This window comes from Glossina fuscipes, unplaced genomic scaffold, assembly GCF_014805625.2.
Source record: "Glossina fuscipes isolate IAEA_lab_2018 unplaced genomic scaffold, Yale_Gfus_2 0, whole genome shotgun sequence".
In the NCBI taxonomy this organism is placed as follows: Eukaryota; Metazoa; Arthropoda; class Insecta; order Diptera; family Glossinidae; genus Glossina; species Glossina fuscipes.
Genome location: NW_023998414.1, coordinates 35,965,642 through 35,988,277, shown reverse-complemented (window position 1 = coordinate 35,988,277; position 22,636 = coordinate 35,965,642). Strand labels below are relative to the sequence as shown.

The 22,636-nt window shown below is 33.0% G+C and overlaps 1 protein-coding gene across 1 annotated transcript in view; it reads left to right on the top strand.

The window, feature by feature from the left end:
- Positions 1-22,636, top strand: part of LOC119644329 (zwei Ig domain protein zig-8) — a 103,127-nt gene that overhangs the window by 76,063 nt on the left and 4,428 nt on the right. The window contains exons 4-5 of the mRNA XM_038043875.1: positions 20,091-20,218; positions 22,414-22,582. Of these exons, the coding sequence (XP_037899803.1) occupies positions 20,091-20,218; positions 22,414-22,582 (297 nt within the window). The remainder of the gene's footprint in view (positions 1-20,090; positions 20,219-22,413; positions 22,583-22,636) is intronic.

Genomic DNA, 22,636 nt, shown 5'->3' with positions numbered 1-22,636 from the left:
TAAATAATTTCTTTTATATAAATTTATTTTGATTCGATTTGTTTATTGTGTCAAGTGAAGAAGAACTATTTAGAAAACTTAAATATTTCTATAAATAAATTAGCCGTACGATGAATGATTCAATACCTTAATCCCTATAAATATATTTTGTTCTATAAAACTTATAAGCCCGTAAAGACACAAAAACCATTTCCATTGTAACTTGAACATATTTTTCATCAGATTCAATTTTTTTAAAGCTTATATAATAATAAAAGAAAACAACATCAGATGCTAACCGATAATGGGAAGAATTTTATTACTTTACTCAAAAAATGTATTTTTTGGAAGCTGTCTTAATTTAAAAGAAGAAAAAAACCCCAAAAAAAAAAAAAAAAAATTAAATAAATAAAAGAAAAAAATGTATACACACACAATATAGGTATGTATGTATATAAATGCAGAAAAAAAGTTCTTCTTCTTTTCATGTATAGAAAAGTAAAAGTTTTTACCAGATTTCAGGCGAAATAAATAACGTACCGTAAAACCGCAATAATTTTCACAAAACATACATAAGTAAGAAAAGAAACTTGCGTTCAACTCCTTAAACGGACAAATTTATGCATGCACTATATACATATATATATATATATATATATATACATATTTCTATATATATATTCTATATATATATATAACATATATATATTTCTATATATATTTCTATATTTCTATATATATATATACATATATATATATATATATATATATATATATATATATATGCGTGCATGCAGGTGTGTAAATGAAAGAACACACCCCATATTCAAGCAAATGCATTCCGGCGGCATATGAGAAAAGTTATAGAATTATTAAAGTCAGGCTTGGTATGGTGGCCGTTTCTATATGAAAAAGTGTGTCGGTTCGGTTCTTATCAACAAAGTAGGCAACCAAGCGTTAAGATAAAGTCGATAAATGTGCATTAGTGTGAGAGATGCCAGCATAAGTCACACATAAAATGAATAAATGCAAATCTTCTTTGACTTTATGGTAAACAGCAACGCAAAAGTAAGGGATTCTGAAGTCACGAAAAGAAGTTTTATATACAAAACTTTTTCACATTTTTCCCATTCTTCTTCTATCTTTTATTCTGCAATAAATTCAAATCAAAAATCCAAGGGAAAATCCCTTATGTTAAGCAAAATTAGAGATTACTTGCAACTAGTGCGATAAAAATATCTTCTCAAGTAGTAGCGTGAACAAGCCCGTAACAGCGATCGTATTACACTCAACTTGCGGTAACAATGGCTGGCAGTGAACTAGATTCGCTCCTTCCTTTCCGTTATAGCTACTAAAATACACGCATTTTGATTAAGGCAAGATCAGGATTCTCCATCAAATTAGTTAGTCTATCAATATCGGTCAGTGGTCGCTAACTGAACGAGCGCTTCAAAATGACTAAAATTATGAAATTTTGATAAATCAATTCCCTGTGTTGAAATTGGTCGCTTTATAGAATCCACTTGTCGCGCTCATTATCTTTCGAAATTTCAGATGAAGATGGCTTTGATATTGAGCGAAGACTTGTCATCGAGATGCATAGTTGATGGTCAAATGTCACGTCTTAAAAATGAGCGCGATATGTCTATAAAAATTGCGTTTAGGCAGAAACTAAAACTTGCAGCCTGTAAACGACATACTTCCATCAATTATTATCAATAATTTCCTATTTACAGAGTCATAGAGTTCTTCGCTTTGATTGATCTCAACATGTGTTAAGAGCGCTCCTTTCCATTTTGCTTTGAACGCAGGCTCAGTCATAGATATTCTACTCACGTTTCGTCAGCATTTACAATACGAATTCACGCTATGTAATGAAACGAAATAGGTACGCTTCTATACCCTATACCGCTTGTAATACATCGGTATATTAAGTGTGTGCCAATGTAAGCAACACACGGAAGGACTTGAAATAGATCCAGATTCAGATAAGGATTCTGTATAAATCTAAATTATCATCTTAAAGCTTGTCTCTCCGTCCGTCCGTCCGTCCGTCCGTCCGTCCGTCCGTCCGTCCGTCCGTCTGTCATGCAATTCAATTCTAGCATTGGTTTCTTTCTTTTTTTTATAATTTTATTATGCTTTCCGGTATTTCTTTTCGGTATGTAATGTATTTATATGTTTAGTTGTTTATCTGCCCATATTCATATATATTATTAAACAATGCATTACTATTCGGTGTCCAAGTAATGCATTTTGTATACAAAAAAATATAAATGCAAGAGTTTCATTAATTTAATACAATGATATGATGATCATAATAACTCACATACGTTAGTTATTCGTAATACAATTCGACGAAGTACGCAATAGAATAACCAAAGTTATCTGCATTGCATGCAAGAGCGTAAACAAGTACGTATTATAAAATAAAATAAAAAAAAATACGGTTATGTTAATAATCCAAATGTAATTTACATTTCGTAAGAATGCACGAGAAATCTAGCGATGTGTAAGCTGTTTACTTTAAAAGTTGGATAAATCAATTTTTGAAAAAAAAAAAAAAAAAAAAAAAATGAATTGTATTAAGAATTGTAGAAAAAACTGAGTTTTAACTTTTCAACCATAAACTATAACTTTATAGTCGGATTCTCTAATATTTGCCAAATGGAATTGTGATGCAAGTCCATCTTAAGTTCACTTGGAAAATCAATGCCGAGTTGGCTAGAAAAAATGTTCTTTGCAGGAACACAGACACACACACACTTGGTTATTGGTTTCCTTTGACATGCTACGAAAAGTATTGAACGTCTCGATTGCAACGATTATAAACGGAATATATATGTAGCATGCATATTGCGTTAATGGTTTCACACTCCATCCAGGGAATTACAAGGAGTAACTGCAGTTGCTTGTTCGAAGCACTTGTAGAATATGAGTCACGCGAAAACTAGATTTTATATGTTATCATGATGAGCGCACTGGACCGTAAATAGACGCCTAGAAAGTGGATGAAAATTATTCAGTTCGATGGCAATGGAGTAAATATCACTAAGGCAATTAGTAAGGAGGTGATTTTTCAACTGGCAACATGATGGTCAACAGGATAAATCAATCCCTACCTACAACAATAGTTTAAGCAAACTTATTGATATCCAAACCTCCAACTATTTGGCAATAATAAAAACTGGACTTATTCTACTTTAAAAATAAACAGCTCATATATTGAACAGAGCTGGAGCTCTATATTAAGCTGTTTCTAATGTTGACGATGATGATGATGATGATGATGATAATGATGATGAAGTTAACGATGATGACGAGCTGAGACTGTGATAATGTTTCGTATATTAATTTCACTTTCGTAGTGCAGGAGTATGCATGAGCGCTAACGTTTCATATAATTTCAAGGAAAATGTTGCTGGAAATTGAAGGAAATACAGTTTATTTTCAAAAATTATTTTAAAAGCATACGAAAATTGCATGAAAATGTTAACAAATGTCATGTATATGCTGCTGAGCGCTTAAACGATGATAGTTTGCTTTTATTTTGTACATGGATAAGATAGTTCGTAATAAATGCATATACTTATCAATTTGAAAGCAAGAACAAATGTCACCAGCACATTTGTCACTTGGGATAAGTGTTCGAGGATATATGTTATGCTACAAAGCATTTCCTTTTCACACTAAACAGCTTGCCATGCCACATCAAAGTTTGTCTTTTGCACACAACATATAACAACAACATAATATAATATAGCAATAGCATGAGCGAGAACAGTAGCAGCAGCAGCAGCAGCAGCAGTAGCTGTAGCAATAACAACAACAACAACAACATTTTTGCCAATATATGAGCAATCGCAAATAAGAATTTATTATTATTATCGATAGTTTTGCTTAGTTGGTATAATGTATGTACATCTACAAGCATGTGCACACTAACTGCTGTGATTATTATCGCAGTTGCTGTTGCAGTGCTGTTACTGCCATTCATCTCATTCTTATCATTCGTCTCCTCTTAGTTAAATGCAAAAAATAAAAAAAAAAAACTTCTTAGCGTAGAATCCGAACTTATCCTATCATGCCTTACTACAGGGGACATAAACGCACTTGAAACTATTATCGTAATTTCGTTTTGAAAATGAGCCAAAATTCTGAAAAACTTGGCTACATAAAGGCTCGATTAAGCGAGTAAGGCTTGATGACCTTGCGATAAAATTCGTAATGTTTAGAGTGACACTGTTACAGAATCAGGAAAGAGTGTTAAAGACGCGTCACCCTCTAATCGATCAATTATCGTTGATGAATTCCTTGAAAAATCTTTAAAAAATTTAGAAAGACCAATTCGTTTCATCTTACGATATCGCTGCGAACCTAAACATTAATTAAGAAACAATTTTGAACCATTTCCTGAGAGCTGAGTCTGATAGCTTTATAGAAAAAATGAGAAAAAAAAAAAAGAGAGAAACGACAATTGAAGTCCACAAAAAGCAAAGTCGCAAAGAATCGGTGCAATTTTCAAGAAATCACAAGCAAAGGTAACGTAGAATAGTATTATGTGAATAAGATCGTAGTTGGTGTAGCTTTTTCGTTCAAGAATCTTAAATGCTCTTCAACGCTGGCCAAATAGCTTTTCCAGTGCAATGATGAAAACTTCATGTTTGGTTTAATAATTTTTTTTTTTTTTTTTTTGCTTTTTAAAAAATTGTTTTTTTTTCTTTTTTTTTTTTGTCAAAAATATTAAAAAAAAAAAAAGTTTGTTTGATTTTGATGAAAAAAAGAAAACGCCACGAAATTTTTCCTCAATCTAATATAATGTACAAGCAACGTAGACTAGAGTAATAATAGTATGAGTGCTTGTGAATAATGATGATTGGTTTGGTTAGTTACGTAAGCATTAAACTTTAAGAAACTATTTGATATGCCACTCTATGGATGCGAATACATCATGCGTTTGTCTCATTCACAGCTTTGTGCGAGAAATGACTTGAATTCTGCTCGCATGTCAAAAGTTCCCTTCGTAGCTGTACATCGAATAAAATATGAAATATGAAAAATGAAAAATGCAAAATAACATTGCATAATACTTGATTATGTTTTGCATTCGCTTACGTGTGGTGCTCTTTATGCTGTTGATTTAAAATTTGCATTTTCTTGATTTATTATCGTTTATATCGTTGACATTACAAGCGCATACATGAAATAATTTTTTACTTCATACAAAGTTATTAGATTTACTTATGGATTATTATCTTATATAAAGGATTCTATATATTTTTTTTTTTCTATTTTCTCTCTTTAAATAAATAATTTTTCATAGAAGCTTAAGTGAATGCAGAAATGCTAATAATAATAATAATATGGTAGAAGGGCTGAAGGAAACACACATCAGTCTTGAAGTATATCATGAATACCTAAGATATCATCATATTTTGCAAACAGCATGTAATACGCTTGCTGACTCGACCAGTGCTTAACATGCATGAAAGAATGTTCAAATGTCAATTTTTTTTTTTGAGCTGTTAAGTAGTTGTGTTTATATAAGAAATTTTCCGATCGAAATATCGTAGAATTTTATGAAATTTTCACAATTTTCTGTAGACATTAAAAAAAAAAAAGGAAAATAAGAAGCACAAAAATGAATTTGTCGATGCCTCGTCACAAAGGAAGCACCATGTCGGCGTTACCTTTTCAAACACTCGAAACAAACAACATCGAAGGGAACAGACAAATATTCAAATAAAACATTAACATAAAATATTCCGTTGCCGGAAAATGTATTGTCGAAAAAATAGCCTGGCCAACGCTATCTTCTATGCCGACCGAAGAGCATTTATCGAAATCAGTTGATTTCCATCCATCGCTCTGATGACACTAGATGTATGGACTTGGGCTTAGCCGAAGACAAATTATCTCGATTCAACGTGAGATGGGCGATGACTTGCCTCAAGACTTTTTCAGTTGACGGGAGTAAGTCGTAATTAACTAAAATGAATCATGTTGAAAAGGCGCATTTGCCAAACGCTGCTGACCAATGATACAGCGTCATATGGTCCGCGCGGGATGTGAATGAACAACCGGTTGTCTTCGTGGAAGAAAAAGTGACGGCATCTACTTGCAATTCGAATTGACCAAAAACTGAAGAAAAGATACATCGTTCAGGTGTTTATTTATGTATGCACATCGTATACAATAGATCTGCGAGAGAATTACTTCACAACAATTTTGATGCTTTATTCAAAGAAGGTTGCAGTTAACATGAAAAGTCGTTTTGAAAATTGTTACGATTTTATTTTATTGATTCCATTGATTACATGAGGAGACAGTGAATCGCCGACGTGTGACGAAAAAATTTTGCGAAATAATTTTCTAATAATTATTTGTTTGTCTCCCTGCTTTCAATATATGAAACGTTTACTCTACTTAGCTTTAGAATCAATAAAATGAATTTAAAGAAAAAAACAAAGGTTGTAGGCCTTAAAATCCGATGATTGCCATCTCACCGAACTGCAATAATAAATAAAATAAATCAGTCCTGGCGTCTACATACAATTGGCAAAATATTCATAATATTCTCATATAAAATGACCCGAGTATTATTGTTTCGAGATTACGCTGCATGCAGGTCCTTAGGACCATAATTCAGTCACTGATAGAAATCAGGCTGGACTAGCAGGATTGAAGTTTGCCTAACGAACTATCGCAATATATCTTTATCCTTGCAAACTTCTTTCGGTAATATAGAAAAAAGAATTGTAAATTTTTTTTCCTTTTTAAATTCTATGCGGAACTATTTTCATAGCATTCGTCCTTAGATCAAAACAAAAAGTCGGTGCAATAAATTTTATTAAAACAAACCCAAAAATTGCATCCTGTACGTTTAACGCAAAAATGTATGGAAAGAAATCAGTTGGACACATGGACAGACAGATCGGTGTGATAAAAGGTGTGTGTGTGTGTGTTTCAAGTCCTTCTGGGTGTTGTATAAACTCTCACAAACTGAACATACCTTTATAGCAGAAGTGTGTCGCAGTGGTTCAATCATTTGTTGGCAAGTTTATAAGGCTTACGTTGCGCACGTATCATAAAATTATCACAATATTGTAAAAAGATTTTGTGGGGCCGCAAATTCGTCGAAGACTACTAGAGACAGTCTTCTTCCCAGAAAATACGATAATTATTTATCAGAGCCAGAGTCTCTCACCTAACCGCAGATCATATCGCTTCCATTCGACCCAACTTTTTAGATTTCAGCTGCGCAGCGTGGTGCTCATGGTACCCCATCAACTTAATTGCTTTAAGAAGATGACAAAAGCAACGATAATCAATCATTCTTCGACTCTTCGTGGAACGGAAACCATCAATTACACCGGATTGCCAGTGTTCATGCCATTTAATAAAAGAGATTGGACGATTCAAGGTCTCTTTCGGGACTTCGGGACGGGAAAAAAAATTCATCCAAATGTTAAAAAAGTGGTCTCCTTCCACGCAACGGCCCGTCGTTAACACAATCTTTGAACCGAACTGGTATTCAAACTTTCAAAATGCACTACACCCGACGATTTTTTTAAAACATTTTCGCAAAAATTAGAAAATAATGTAACTCTTGTTTAAGCGCGAAAAAGCAAAAAAACGCTCCTTCATACGCACTTCATAATCTTTTCCAGGCGATGGAAAAAGGCATAGTACGAGAGAGTGTAGAGCATATCACTGCTGCAAGTGCAATCAAAAAGCATCGCATTTGGTGATGTATTTTTTCAGTTAAATAAAAAACGTTCGATGTTATGCATTATAGTTATATAAATTACGCAAGGTACTGTGAAAGGACGCAATGCACACAGCGACAGAGTCGTTTATTGACAACACGAACTTTCCGGCTACACATCCAGTGCGAATACTCGAATACACGCGCAATGAATATTAGAACGCTGTCGCTGGTTTAAGCGAATATTTTATGTGTATTGTTTAAATTCTCCGGCGAATTGCTAACTGCACGAAATTTGATAAATTAATACGAAGCGTGTTAATAACTAACAAATGAGAACAATGAAGTCGAGTCGCTTAGTGTATCAAGCATTCACAAAAACATAGTTTGATAAATGGCCCCCAAAAGGAAATATTTTATTGGAATACAAATGATGCAATAAAATGCATGCTAATGCGCCGGGCAAATGCAGCGACGGAACGAATCAACTTAAAAGGCCAGTCACGCACAAATCATGCTAGATAAATAGGAATTTCATTTATAATAGATAGCGAAAAAATTATATTTACCAACCAATAGATAAAGAGTTAACGGTTTTTTTTTTTTTTCTTTCTTTCATATATATATATATATATACATATATATATATAATCTAAACAATAATATATTGGCCAAATTTTTATGCAAACTTCACAAAAAATAAATAAATAAATAAAACTATCAAAATCAACACAGTAAATATCTATGTAAACATGTATATAATAAATAAAAAAAAAATAAAAAAATAAAAAAATAAAAAAATAGAAAAAATATAAAAACACACTTCAGAAATTTGTTTTTTCAAGTGCTGTTTTGCTATTAAAACTACGAACAAACAACAGGGAGGCAAATACAAGAGTAAGCATTAAAAAGGAAAACTTCCATATAAACAAACACGAAAACAATATACGCCGTGGGCCGAATTTCGTATACCTTTACGATCGATTTGCCATAAGGCAAATGGACTGAACAGTCGATCAATGATTGGCAAAGTAACGAGAAGCTTCCATTGATTGATCAGGAAGCTTTTTTAACATTAAAAAATGTTGAAAAGATTCATCTCGAGAAGCGATCCATCATCATCATCATCATCATCATCATCATCATCAGCATCATCATCAAAACGCTTACAAACGCTTATATTCAGCATCAAGTTCTGAAAGAAAGTAACCTGTACCCTCTACGCAATAGACAATAAATACCTCGGCAATAGTCTGATCACAACTGCGCTACTCGCTCACGGCGTCACTTAGGCGTTCATTTAAGAAGCGAATTTGAGTAAAATAAAATATATGTACAGTTAATTCATCGGGATATCCGCTAAAGACCCCCCAGTAAGTAAACGACTAGTACCTATTGAAATTCTCGAAGCTAACATGAAGAATGTTTGAAAGGGATTTACTTATGGGTTCTTAAGTTTAAGTTATATGTGACCTTCAACAATGCAGTATATTAGCACTTGGTTTAGGTGCTGACTAATAGACTAGAATAACTGAATCGATTTCACGTCTCTAACCGAACAAAGCTTCGATGTATCCGTCTTCTTATCTTATCAGAGCTTCGATACGCGGTTGTATTATTATTATAAAGAAAATGATATAATGGGTACAACTTGTTCTTGTTTCGATTTTTAAGATAGAAATTTGTATTGAATTTTATAATAGATTTTGTTTTTGTTTATATATTTTTCGTGTTCTTGCTTTCGAATAGTTTAAGATAATAAAAATTTAATAACATCTAGGAACTGACTTTTACTATCAGCATCATCGTGACCATCATCATCATCATCATCATCATCATCAATAATAATAATAACTCCAAACAGAAGAGAACGACTATACCTTGAGCTTAGGATGACTTTTCGATAACGAATACTTAAAATAAAATGTTTACAATAAAGTCAAAAAACTGAAACAAGCATAAGGTAGGCAAAGATACCCAACACTTAATCTTGGCACTTAAACTTAACCTGAAAGCCTGGTTACACAAGCAATGAAAATGTCAAGTAGTCACTTGCTATGTATTTTAATTAATTTCACGCGTTTTTATTTTTGTTTTTCTCTCTCATCAACTTCTATTTAGCATTTTCGCTGGTTCACAATGCAAACGAATAAAGACAAAGTCTTGCCACTTGATTATTGCTTGGCCCATTCAAAGGTAATCAACTGACAAAATATGCTTCAACGACTCTCCCTTATTGTTTAACAACAATAAACCTCATCCTTATCGGGTGTCGGGTTTCGAATCGCGTTATCTCTCTTACCAATAACTTTACCTTATCTAATTTCATGTACTGTAACAATTGAAATGCCTGCGGCTTCACGTCAATTTACTTGTCAAAGGCAAATCGTAGACAAAATCAATCGTTTCTGGTATAGCGGCAGAGTTTTAAGTGCCTTGAAAGCGAAACGTTATGAATACCTTATTGCCCCTGCTCCTTATAGATCGCATCATTTGCGGTGAATGCCGAGATAGACTTTTGGGTAAATTCAACTATCATTTTTAATAGATATGTAATCAATTTTTGAATCGATGTAACCACGTCTCTCTATCTACCCGCATACTGTTTGACACGACTAATTTCCCTTTTCATCTTTCTTTTATTCAACACAAAATATTTGGATTGAAATTTGTTAGACTATAAGGTTATTGGCTTAAAGATCAATCTTATTAAAATCGACTACTTTTTTAATCGCTGTCCATACAACGTTACATTAGGGAATGGGATTCCCCGTAAAACGGATGTAAGAAAAAAAGGAGTGAGGAAATTATATAAGGGTAGGGCCGGCAGATAAGAGTTGCGACTAGCAAGCCGATATCTTAACGTAAGCGATCAAGCAACTCTTTATTACAAAAACTAACGGAAGCTCTCAGACGGTAAGAGAAACATGCTTAGATGGAAACAGCATTTCATACTGATCAAGACTACATTGTAAAGGAATGATGATGCGCTAATGCGACAATGGGTAGGGTCGCCATGTAAAAAATCGGCGATTCCCTAATAAAATTGAAAAGCTGGCAGGATCGTGTTGGGCAGGATCATGTTGGGCAGGGTCGTGTTGGGCAGGATCATGTTGGGCAGGATCGCCAAGTAATAAAAAAAGTTATTTCTGTGGTACGCAGTTTAGCCCTATGCTACTCGGCTTCTGTGCGCCAAGTCTAACCGTCTCATGGAGTGCCAATGAAGCTCGGCAAGAGACGTTCCCTAACTTTGAACTTGGGCGGATTTAACGCCTTGTATTTTCAGCGAGTTAAACGCTTGATTGAATTGTTTGATAGCAATTGATTTTATTCAATTCTTATCTGGCTATTTATACACAAATTATTACACTAAATTATTCTAACGTAAACAAATAGTAATTGTTTTACTTAGGGCGCCTGACATCATATTGCATTTCGTAATGCAATATCCAGCCAGTTGAAGTGGATGCATACGACGGTATGCGATCACACTACAATATATACATATTTATATATATATTTATATACATATATATATATATCCTTCCATTCTTCGATCGTGGGTATAGTATAAACTGTGACTAGGTACAAATTTCGATAATGAAAATTTGCCTTATTCTTAGACCTAGACCTGACATACAAGTCTATCATAATTAGTTTAGACGAGCCCTGCACAGCCTATTTCTCGTACTCGGCCTCATATAAGTGCTGTGATAAAAAGTAGAGATTAAAATGACAACAAGATCCTATTATTTATTTATTTTATTTTTTTTTCATTATTCCATGACGATTATATTCGTGTAGAGATTTAAAATTCAACATTGCCGACTTACAACGTATTAACTTGTTTTGCCAATGGTAATTTTTAATTTAATTGCTATTAACATAAGTGCATTGAATACCTGTGAGATTTTTTTGTGAAACGAACGACACAGGCCAACTTTGATAAGCCGATGCAACTAAATTTCGTACTCGGGAAGTTATATGCTGACACAAAATGCCGGAGTTGCTAATAACCACGTACTTCTGTTGTCAATAATATCACTCATATGCTAGGCTATGAAGTTTGGAATGGTCGCTTCGTTATAGGATCATGAATGTTTCGAAATGAATTGAAATTCTCAACGCAAACACAACAAAAACCATTCGAACAGGAAGCATAGATCGCTGAGTAGAAGCAAATTTTTACTGTGATACCATTTTTGTGATATGTCTTTGATTAAATTAATGTACTTTGCGGGTTTGAAGTTTTTATGAACACAAATTATATGTAGAAAATCAAGTTTCCCCTCTAACGCAAAAGCAGTCTTCGTCTGTCGTGTACATATAAGATAGTAGGATAATGGATAAGATGTTGTGAGTATATACATGAAATATTTATGTAACAATTTTGGGAAAGTATCAACGAATATGTTTGTTTTGTGTGCTTTCTTCCCTTTTCGTTTTTATAATGCAAATATTTCTCCAAGAGATGCAAAGTTTTTCCTCTTCCCATTTTGTTTGTTTCGAAACTCATAAGTTAAGCCGCGAACACGCATTTGCTTGCTTCTCAGAGTTTATTTATGTAATATTTTAATTATATATTCCTTGTATTGCTGATATGGTAGTGTTGAAGTCTTCAAAATTTTTAATAGAAAATTGGATAACACAATTAAGTATTACATAAATTAAGCACCACTCTAATGACGACTACAATAAATCGACAACTTTGCAAACAATGTTGATTATATTATTGTAAATCAATTATAAAAGATTCTCAAAGGATTTCCTTTACAACCTTCAATAAATATTCAACGTTTCTCACCGGTTACGTTTGTTATTTAGTTAGTTTTGCCAGAGGAATAAATTCTGAGACTATGATACGGTTAGCGGGCCGACGGTTGCCCATTCCTGCTCTATAAATGAATGGTCTAAATTTAGTTAATACAAGGACTCCTTTTGAAATGCGTCATCTTATCACTGTGTGAATTTGGGAAAATTTTTCGAGAGTATTACCATAATCATGGCGTAGAGAATACCAGAGAGGTCAGCTGAATTGAATCAAGGGTTTTAAAAGATTAATAAATAGAAAGTATTCGAAAAAGTCATAGTCCCATCTACTACTACTATCTAATATCTCCCCATAATTTGACCGTAATATCTCAACTATCCATCTATTCATCATCTACCATTCGCTATCATTTTCTATCAATTGTCTACCAAAAATTCACCCGTTATCTACCATTATCGGGTATCCTTTACTTATTGTGCATCAGCGTCTGTCATCATCTTATTCATTATCCACCTAAACAGGTAAGAGAACGAAAACCAATTTCCGATTTATTGCTGATTACGGATATGATGACCTTTAAAACTAAATTGTACGAGGTCGGATCGAATAACTTTCAGCAGCCGTGGCTTCTAATAGCAGCTATAAAAATAACTGAAAACAATAAGGAAAAACTGGAAGCAATCCAAGCCGTTTTAATCAAGGAGAGGTTCACTTCGCAGGCACGCAACCGTCAATGCTGAATGATTAAATAGGGATAACTGTTAACAAAATATAGATAAATGAAAAAAAATAAATAAATAAAATAAAATAAAGATCTATGGCTTGTTAATATTAAGAATTTTTATAATTCTAGAATACTTATAAGAACCCATGAGTTATTAAAATTTTCTTTTTGCTTGACATAGTTTTAATTTTTTTTTCTTCCTAAATAAAAATGATTTATATATATATACATATAGAGCATACATATATACGCTTTAAAAACAAAATTATGTGCTGAGATACATTCTCTTGATGCCCTTAGGACAATAGTGTCGGCGTAGTGTAGGGGAACGATGTTGCACTTGTAAATTTATGTATAATTGATTAGTCTGCCATGAAAAAATATTAGATGTGCAAACAAATGTCTTTAAAGGCGTAGAAAATATCCGTCAACGACCAAAAAATTGTGAAATTTAAAAAAAATTACTTTTAAGAAACGAAACCAAAACAAAATCCATTTGCTGTGTCATCTTGAAGACTTTACATTAGATACACAAACGCATGTATATTGTAGCATATATACATATGTTGTACATTTAAGCCGGTGCCAGTCTTTATTGAAAATTTGCGCCTATAAATGAATGACACATGAATGACATAAGGTCAAGCAGTCAAATCTAAGGAGAATAGCGTTAGCTCTGTTATATTTGCCATAAATCAGAAACGTCAAAAAGTCCGGAACGTGTAAACTCCCCCCGTTTTCAAACCTCTTTGTCTGCTTTCATTATTTCCGAGTTCTCTTCCATATTATTCCCTGATGCCAAGCTGTTGGATTTTCTTTGTTTCTACATACACAAAAAAGCGACGAAGACAAGGTTGTTTTTGGTGTTTTTCAAGGACTATAAAAATATATACATATATATATATTTATTTATTTTGCAACATATACGCATACTGCGACAATTTTAAAAACTGATATTGAAATGAAAGAAACTAATTAGATGAAATGAGACTGGGTGGCAATAGGGTTAACACAACGACAACTATGTTCTGCGTCGAGATGACGCACGAGATCGGGAGCGTGGGCGGGAGCGAGAGCGGAAGCGGGAGCCGGGCCTGGAGCGGGGCCTGGAGCGGCGCCTGGAGCGTGAGCGGGAGCGTGAGCGGGAGCGGGACCCACGCCGGGAGGGTGAACGAGACGCCGCTCTTCTTCTTCCACGGCTTCTGCTTCGCATCTGGGCACCCCCTCTTCCACGCCTGCGATTAGCATCGCTGGGGTCGGCATCATCGTCCTCTATCGCGGGAACAGTGTTCTGTTAAAAAATGTTATATAAGATAATATGTTGCTAATTCTATAAACAGGGCTAATCTTACCTCGGGACTCGAAGCCATGACATTTACTTTGATACCAATCTTCTCTGTTATTCCCAAGATGCCCATCTCGACTCCTTGGTTTACTCCCCTTCTTACGTCGTCCATGTCCACACTTTCCTCTTCGTTCAATTTTTGAAATAATTCCTCGAATGTTTTTTCTGCAAATAGAAAATTTAATAAATCTTTACTTTTATAAATAAATATTTATTTTTCTACGCGCTTAGTAAGTTCGAAGGATGCATGCAGCCACGTCATACATACAGTACATGCAACATTTTTAGTTGCTTGTACCCGAGCAGTTTCGTTAGTCATAATGTCCTCTTTCGGAGGAAGCTAAGGACATATGGAAGAATTTACGAATACTACATTTTATGATATATACGAACACATTGTGTTCGATTGTGTGCATGCCGCCTGACAACGATACTGATCCTTCTTGTCATCAATCACACGAAAATTATGCACTTTTTTGTTAAAAAGGCTTTACGGTCTCCCCGACGATTGGTTGCATAAATTAATTAGTTTTTTTTTGTTTCCTTACCCGAATTAGCCAGAACTTCGTAAATTCTAGAAACGCAATTACGCCTCTCCATTTTCCTACAAGAATTTACTAAAAAAATATAAAAATGAAAAAAATTCGAAACACAAAAAATAAATTTCAATCAATAAATGAAATAAAATTTTGAAAAAGAGAAAAATTATAGAATCAAAAGCAAAAAAAAAAGTCAAAGGGAACTTGGTTTTTTTCCACAATTCAAAAAAACGCTTTCCCAAACAAGTGTTTTCTTAAATGAACGAGTGTTTTTTTTTTTTTTTTTTTTTGCTAACACTTCTGTTCGCATATTGGTGTAGGTCCTGTACGTAAATTCTTGCAGCACACTGTTTGCGTAATTTCCGCTGCTAAGACTGAATTTTCCTGTCTGCTCAAACGTGACCTTATCGACCACCACCCTAATTAGGGTAGAACTGACAGTAATGCAAGCCTTAAATATTTCTTTTTGCAATCGTTTAGCTTTGCCGCCATATGAACATGTCAGCACGCCCACACTATTAAATTAAAGCCATAAAAGATATTATATCGTCTTCGAAAATTGAATACGAATTAGGTTCAAGTGTCAGTTTATTCTGAGATACCCTCTCTAAGAGGCTGCACTTTATCTGCGCCAATCGATGCTTATCCTAGGTTAGCATGTTAAGTTTACGGTATTACTATGAAAAGCTCAGTGCATAAATAAATAAAATCGGGCAAGCATCTCCTATCCAAAGACTCGGACCAAGTCACATCACATTGCTGCTATTTCTCATTTATTATTGTCAGCTCTTATGCATAACTTAAGCATAACATAAGATCTTCAATTTTATTATTTAATGGATTTTTAATGCATTTTGTGCTTGTGCGGGCGCATACAAGCCCATATCTTTGTCTCTGCATATGCGTTCTGCTTACAAAATTTGACATATTTGGGACTTCCTTAATTGAAACATATCTTAGGTGTTTGCAGAGACAAATTTACAAGCACACAGTTGTGGTAGATGTCAAAAGTTTATGTGAAAACAATATCAAAACTACTTTTAGACTTTAATTTGTCAAAAAGTTATACTTGTTGATGGATGGCACGATGATATTCGAATGAAGTATTTTTGTTATATCATTTTTCATGGAACATTTATACATACATTTATTTATTATAATGTCTACTACGTTACTCTATGTCTATTTTATTAGCTAAAATTGTTAAGTATTGCGTTTTCCATCCTGACACCACACGAACTATACATATAAAGCTTACCGCCATCACGTAAATTGTCCATACGCGTAAAATCTTACGGTATTGTTTTCACGGAGTTTATATAATTTATCAATTTTTCCTTTAAACTTTTAATATTATTATTACTATTTTATTTTATTATATTATATTACATATAATATAACATATAATATATATATATAGATATATATATATATATATATATATATATGTATTTTTTTTTTATTTTATTTTTTATTTTTAAGATTAGTATCACGCTTTAATGCAATGACTTGAGCCACCATTTTTTGCTGTATTCCATCTGGTTAGCGTTCTGCTCTCGGAACAAATAATCCTTGAGAAACCGCTTATTGCTTTCAAATAACTCTCAGTTCTCAAAAATTCATTCAACTTACATTCCGAGCGTTCAACTGAACGGATATCCTTTTCAAACTCAAAGTTCAGTACTTGCAGGTAACGGCGCAACTCACTAAATGCTGCCAATGTTTTTTTTTTTTTTCTTCCTTCGGAATATTTTTGCATACAGTTAAGGCATTTACGATAATAATTGAATTAATTTGTCAAATCTTTGCAAATTTTTGAGTTGTGATTTTGAGAAAACGTTCTAGTTTCCCCTTCCTCCGCAATGGTTATGGCCATAGTATTATCTAGTGCAGTATATACTAATAATGATGTTAACGTTTAAAAATGTCTTGAAATTAATGCATATTTGCAATGAGTGCGTTTGTATATGGGAGTACATATATATATATATATATATATATACAATTATATATAATTTGATATATTTCTCAAAATTTGAAGTCAAGTTGACAAGTTGGCCTAATCACAAAAACTGTGAAGCTTGTCAAATAATTCTTATAAAATTCGTTTGGCTCGTAGCCAGTATTTGTGCAATTAAACTCCCCACCCTCCCCCGGTCGTTATGTATCATGTAACGTATCCAACCCAAGTCAGGAGTTACGGATGAATTCGCATCGAGTTCAAAATGAATGCGAAAATAAAAAAAAGAGTGAAAATAAAAAATTTTCTCCACAAAATATGATGTGAATGCAATACTAATTCAGTCGCATTTTCGCACAATTGTTGTGCATGAGTAGAGCATATGACTGAGTTGGCTAACAATTGCGTGGAGGTTATGAACTCTTCTTTCTCGAGAATATCGATTGGCTAATCGTACTTGGCTAAGCACTAGTTGCGCGCCCTTCCCAACACTTGCGTACAGATCTACGCTTGTATGGCAGATCTGAAAGACGACGGCCTTTTCGAAGGTCATCGGCCAACAACCGTTCTTAACGGATATGCGGTCACAAGCTTTTTATACCCTTACGCTACAAGTGGTATTAGCCGATACTTCTGCTGCCACTTGATGCAAAGCATTATACATCGGTTTAACACAATTCTAATCGGAAACACACCTACAGATAATATATATATATATATATATATATATATACACACATAATTCGAGTCCACAAATACCTCAGAGCAAATATGTGCTGAGTAATACATGTTTTGTTTTATATATGTGTGTAGTAATTATTTATTAAGAGAAAGAATTTGCAATAAGAAGAATCGGTTTTACCTTTTGTTGCTGCTTGACATCAGACTGCAATTACTTCTACTTCTGCTTCTACATCTACTTCTACAATGAATTTAAGTTATTTAATGAATGTTGTTGTATGTTGTGTTATTAAAAAAAAAAAAAAACAAAATCATAAATGAACAATGCATTAAATGACTGAATAAAAATTTTCCCAATTATTTGGCTTGAAAGATGCGATAAATCATCTTAAGGAATAGTTTAACATTTATAATCAAATGTCATAAATTTCGAACATTATTAATAAAAGCACACAACAATAATAAGAAAGGATGCGCCATTTCATTAGAAAGGAATGAAAAAAAAAAAAAAAAAGGAAAAAAAAAAGCTTTTGCAGTACGTTGCTTATAGATAGATGTTATCTGAGATAACACATTCCATAAATAATAAATTTATAATCTTTTCATTTTCTTTTGTTTTTTTTTTTTTTTATTGTATAAAAGAGCAAAAAAAGAAAAAAAAAAAAAAAAAAAATTTTTATTTTTTTTTTTCTTTTTTTTTTATTGCAAGTTATGAAGAAAATTGCGTTAATATCAAATGAATTACATCTCATACATATCTATCTATATGAATGCACATACAAATACATATGTATTGTATGCATGTAAGTATACAATGCTATATACTTGCAGTAATTGGTTTGTTTCGAGCTCATACAGAATTTATGAGAAATTTAAAGATATGTGGAACATATAAGCTGATCATATCTAATCGAGTGAGTAATGTACACATCTTACCATTTAGTAGTCATTTAATGTTTTCTCTTCTTTTTCCTTTTTTTTTTTTTTTTTCTTCATATCTCTTGTTCCAAGTGCATGAATAATGCAAATGCATAGATAAAAAGATTTGACAATAACCGAAAGTCAATAAGAAAACAATATTCGTTAGAAAGAGATTATTAGAGTGTTCATGGCTTCACCGTTGACGCCATCACGGATATCGTATAAGCGATTCAGAATTCGCTTAAGAGATACGGTAAACGATACATACGATAAGTGTTCACTTCCTTCCGAATTTCACCACGAACTGCATGCAGTGTATTGTCACCTTAACTGGCCGGCCATAAAAATGCGCACCTTCGAATCTCTTTGAGGTCTCTCTCAAATCTATCGGCGATATCTCTTTTAATTGCTTATGGTTATGCTACAGTGATTGCCATTTTATCACAATGGTTGGACATAGCGCCGCGAGAGTATCATCTTAAGTCGAAAAGTTCTTCTTTCAGCATTGCACTGAACTTTTCAAGGTTTTCAATATTACGAGAATGCGCTTTACAAAGAAGAGGAGAAACCATAATACAATTAGCAATAGGCGATTCATTCGTATTTAAATGAATGCATATCTATCATCTTTTGTTTCTCGGAATAGTTGGTTTATCAATAAATGCAGAAATTTCGCAAAAAGGAAAATCTACTAAAAGCTTTGAGTTGCTTTACGTTTCATCAAGTTTTTCTTGGCAATTCATGAAAAAATACAGCCTTAGGTGCGTGTGTTTGATATTGATTTTGAAGAAATTCAGTGAAAGGCTTTTCAAAAAAAAAAAAAAAAAAAAAAAAAAAAAAAAAAAAAAAGAAGAATAACGCACTTTAACCTATAAATGTAGTGCGCATATATATTATATAGGCAGCATTAATATGTTTGTATACTTGATCATCCATCGATCGAGATTAGTTTTCGCTAAACAATTTCCATTTTGTACATTATTGCCGATACATACTAAGCCTAAGCCTAAATCGTTCCACTCTATATAAAAATAGCTACGAAATCCCATTGAAGGGAGTGTTTTGCTCTTTTCATCGCTAAACTATCAACTTAACCCGATCGTATAGAACATTAAAGCAATTTTTCTTCGTTCCATTTCTTATTTTCATCTAAATTCATTTTTAATTTCTTTGTGTTCATGTTTGCGCCATTCATTTATCAGTAATAAAATACTTTTCAACGTCTGTTAGTTACGACCATGTATTCGACCATCTACTTTATACCGCAGCTCCGTATACGCATCTTTTATGGAAAAATTTCAAAAATATTGTATGAATGTATGAATGTATGAATGTATGAAGGTATGAATATGAATAAATATCGAAATATTTCATACTATATTCGCATTGAAGTTTTCTGATTAAGAATGTGATTTGTTTTTTTTTTTTTTTTCTTCTCTTCTTTTTCTTTTACATGTTTAAGAACCAGTAACAGAAATAATTGGAGGACCAGAGTTGCACATTAATAAAGGTTCCACAATAAATTTAACTTGTATAGTCAAGTTTGCACCGGAGCCACCACCTACAGTTATATGGTCACATAATCGACAAGTAAGTGTCAATACTTTTATAAATATGAAAATATGATTAATATATATATGTATATATATATATATATATGTAGTCATAAATGAAACAATATATCCTCTGTCACCTGCGCGAACAAAAAAGGGAATTAAACCAATGCGCTATTGCTATAGAGTTCTTATTTCTGCAAGCGGAACGTAACTGCAATGCTAATAGAATTATTTGTCAAATAGAAGTAACGGCAAACTTATTCATATTCAGTAATTATATCGAAGAAGAAAATCAGTTTCCCAGAATCTTCTAAACCCATCATCAGTGCTATCGTAAGAAAAAGTAAAAAAACTAAATTTTCATCCTCTATAATATGGAGTGAGTGCAGATGCATGGCCAGACGCACAGATAGACACACCAGTCCATTTCCGCATTTCTTTACTTTAATGGCAATTTCAGAAGATTTGTGAAAGCTGATTTGCCGTTTAGAAGTACGTACTGGCAAAGAGAAATAATGGTCGTGATGGCTTGGCTGATTCGAGCAGCTAGAATATGTTCAAGTAAAAATTGTTTGATTGATGCATTACATCATATAAGCAATGTATCTGTAGTTTTCATTAGCACATATACTACCCCTTTTCTAGGAGAGAGTAAAACTAATCTTCCAAAAGAGAGGAAATTTGCTTGTTTCCGAGTAATGACTGAATAGAAGCGCAAAAAAGCAATGAAGTCCGTGAGATCATTGCGGCCATTATTCGCCTTATCAGAAATATTTATTCTACGGAAAACATATACAATTATTTATTTGATACAGATAAGTAAAGTGGGCGGACCCCATTACCATTAATCAATGTAAGGGTGTGTTGAACGAGCCTAGCAAAAATGTTTGAAATTATAGGAGCATCGGTGGTTGTAGAACCATCAAATCGACAATGAAGTAGCTCTTCTTGTAAAGTTAAAAAATTTATACAATCAGTTTGGGTTACTTAGAACGATAGATTTCATCTTAAGCAAATATCTGCAGCAATGATATTTGAGAGAAATAGGTCGACTACCACTACTGCAGAGCTGTTTTTTTCTTTTATCATCTTTTAAACAATTTATTATTCAGATCTTTTATTCATTTTAACTTAGGGTGTAAATTAGGCTAAGGTGTAAGTTGGTCCTTAATGGTTTTAAACCCAGCTACCGGTGAAGAAATGGCAAAGCTGCTATATCCGTAAGCGATTAATTGATTCAGATTGATATACAATATTAGTTAGTCTCTTCGATTAGGATGAGCTCAACAATTCGTATAATTAAAAGTATATCTTGATTGATTAGGAATAGTTTGCCTGGACGATGGAGATATTTCAGACGAGGCGAATAACGAACAAGAGGGAATAGACATTAAGCTGCGAAATATACGATTAAAGCGTTTTTTTTTTTTTTTTTTTTTTATTCAGCCTTTCACTTATGATTAGTTGAAACTGGACGGGAAGTGTGTAGAGCTGTGAACTTCAGTTTTCGGCCAAGTTCCGGTAGAAGTCAACAATCAAAATTCTTAGTCTACGCAATTAAGAGTAGGAGAGTGAAAGCAATGCGTTCTAGCGTTCATTGATATACAAGAAACTTTGAACGACGAGATATATATTTCATTAACTTATATTATATCATTTTCATGCCATTTGTATTTGCCTGTTAAGCTAATTGCCTTATTGTTACGAATTAGGTAAGAATTGTAAATTGGTTAGAATTTGCAAAAGTACGTAAAGATAATTTAATGTAAGGATTTATTGCACTTGGGAGTATTTTATGAGAAATCTGTTTTTTTTTTTTTTGTGCCATAATTTTAAATCTGTTGCCAAACAAATACTTATATATATATATATATATATATATATATATATATATATATATATATGTACACAGATAAGTCATAAGACTTATGAGTAATAGCTGTTGCTAAGCTACCGTAATCTGTAGTTATCTGATTTGTGTATGTATGAACGTATGTGTATGTGTATGTTAGTATTTATGTTTTCTTTTTAATTTTCATAATATATCCTATTTTATATATAATAAGAGATAATAAAAAATATAAAAATTTCTTTCTTTTCATTTACTTTATGATAAGAAAATCTTTTGCTATATGAAATACATATTACATTTTACTCTGTCAGGATTCATATAAAATCGAAATGCACGCAAGCATATATAATATGATGATTTACTTACTTATTTAATAGGTAATAAATTTCGATTCACCACGAGGCGGCATATCATTAGTTACTGAGAAAGGTATATTAACTACGAGTCGTCTATTAGTGCAGAAAGCCATACAATCTGACTCGGGTTTTTACACGTGTACGCCTTCAAATGCAAATCCGACTACAGTTCGAGTACATATCGTTGATGGTAAGTGAATATAAATTTTATTTTCATGTCGACCATTCTCCCCTTATATACAAT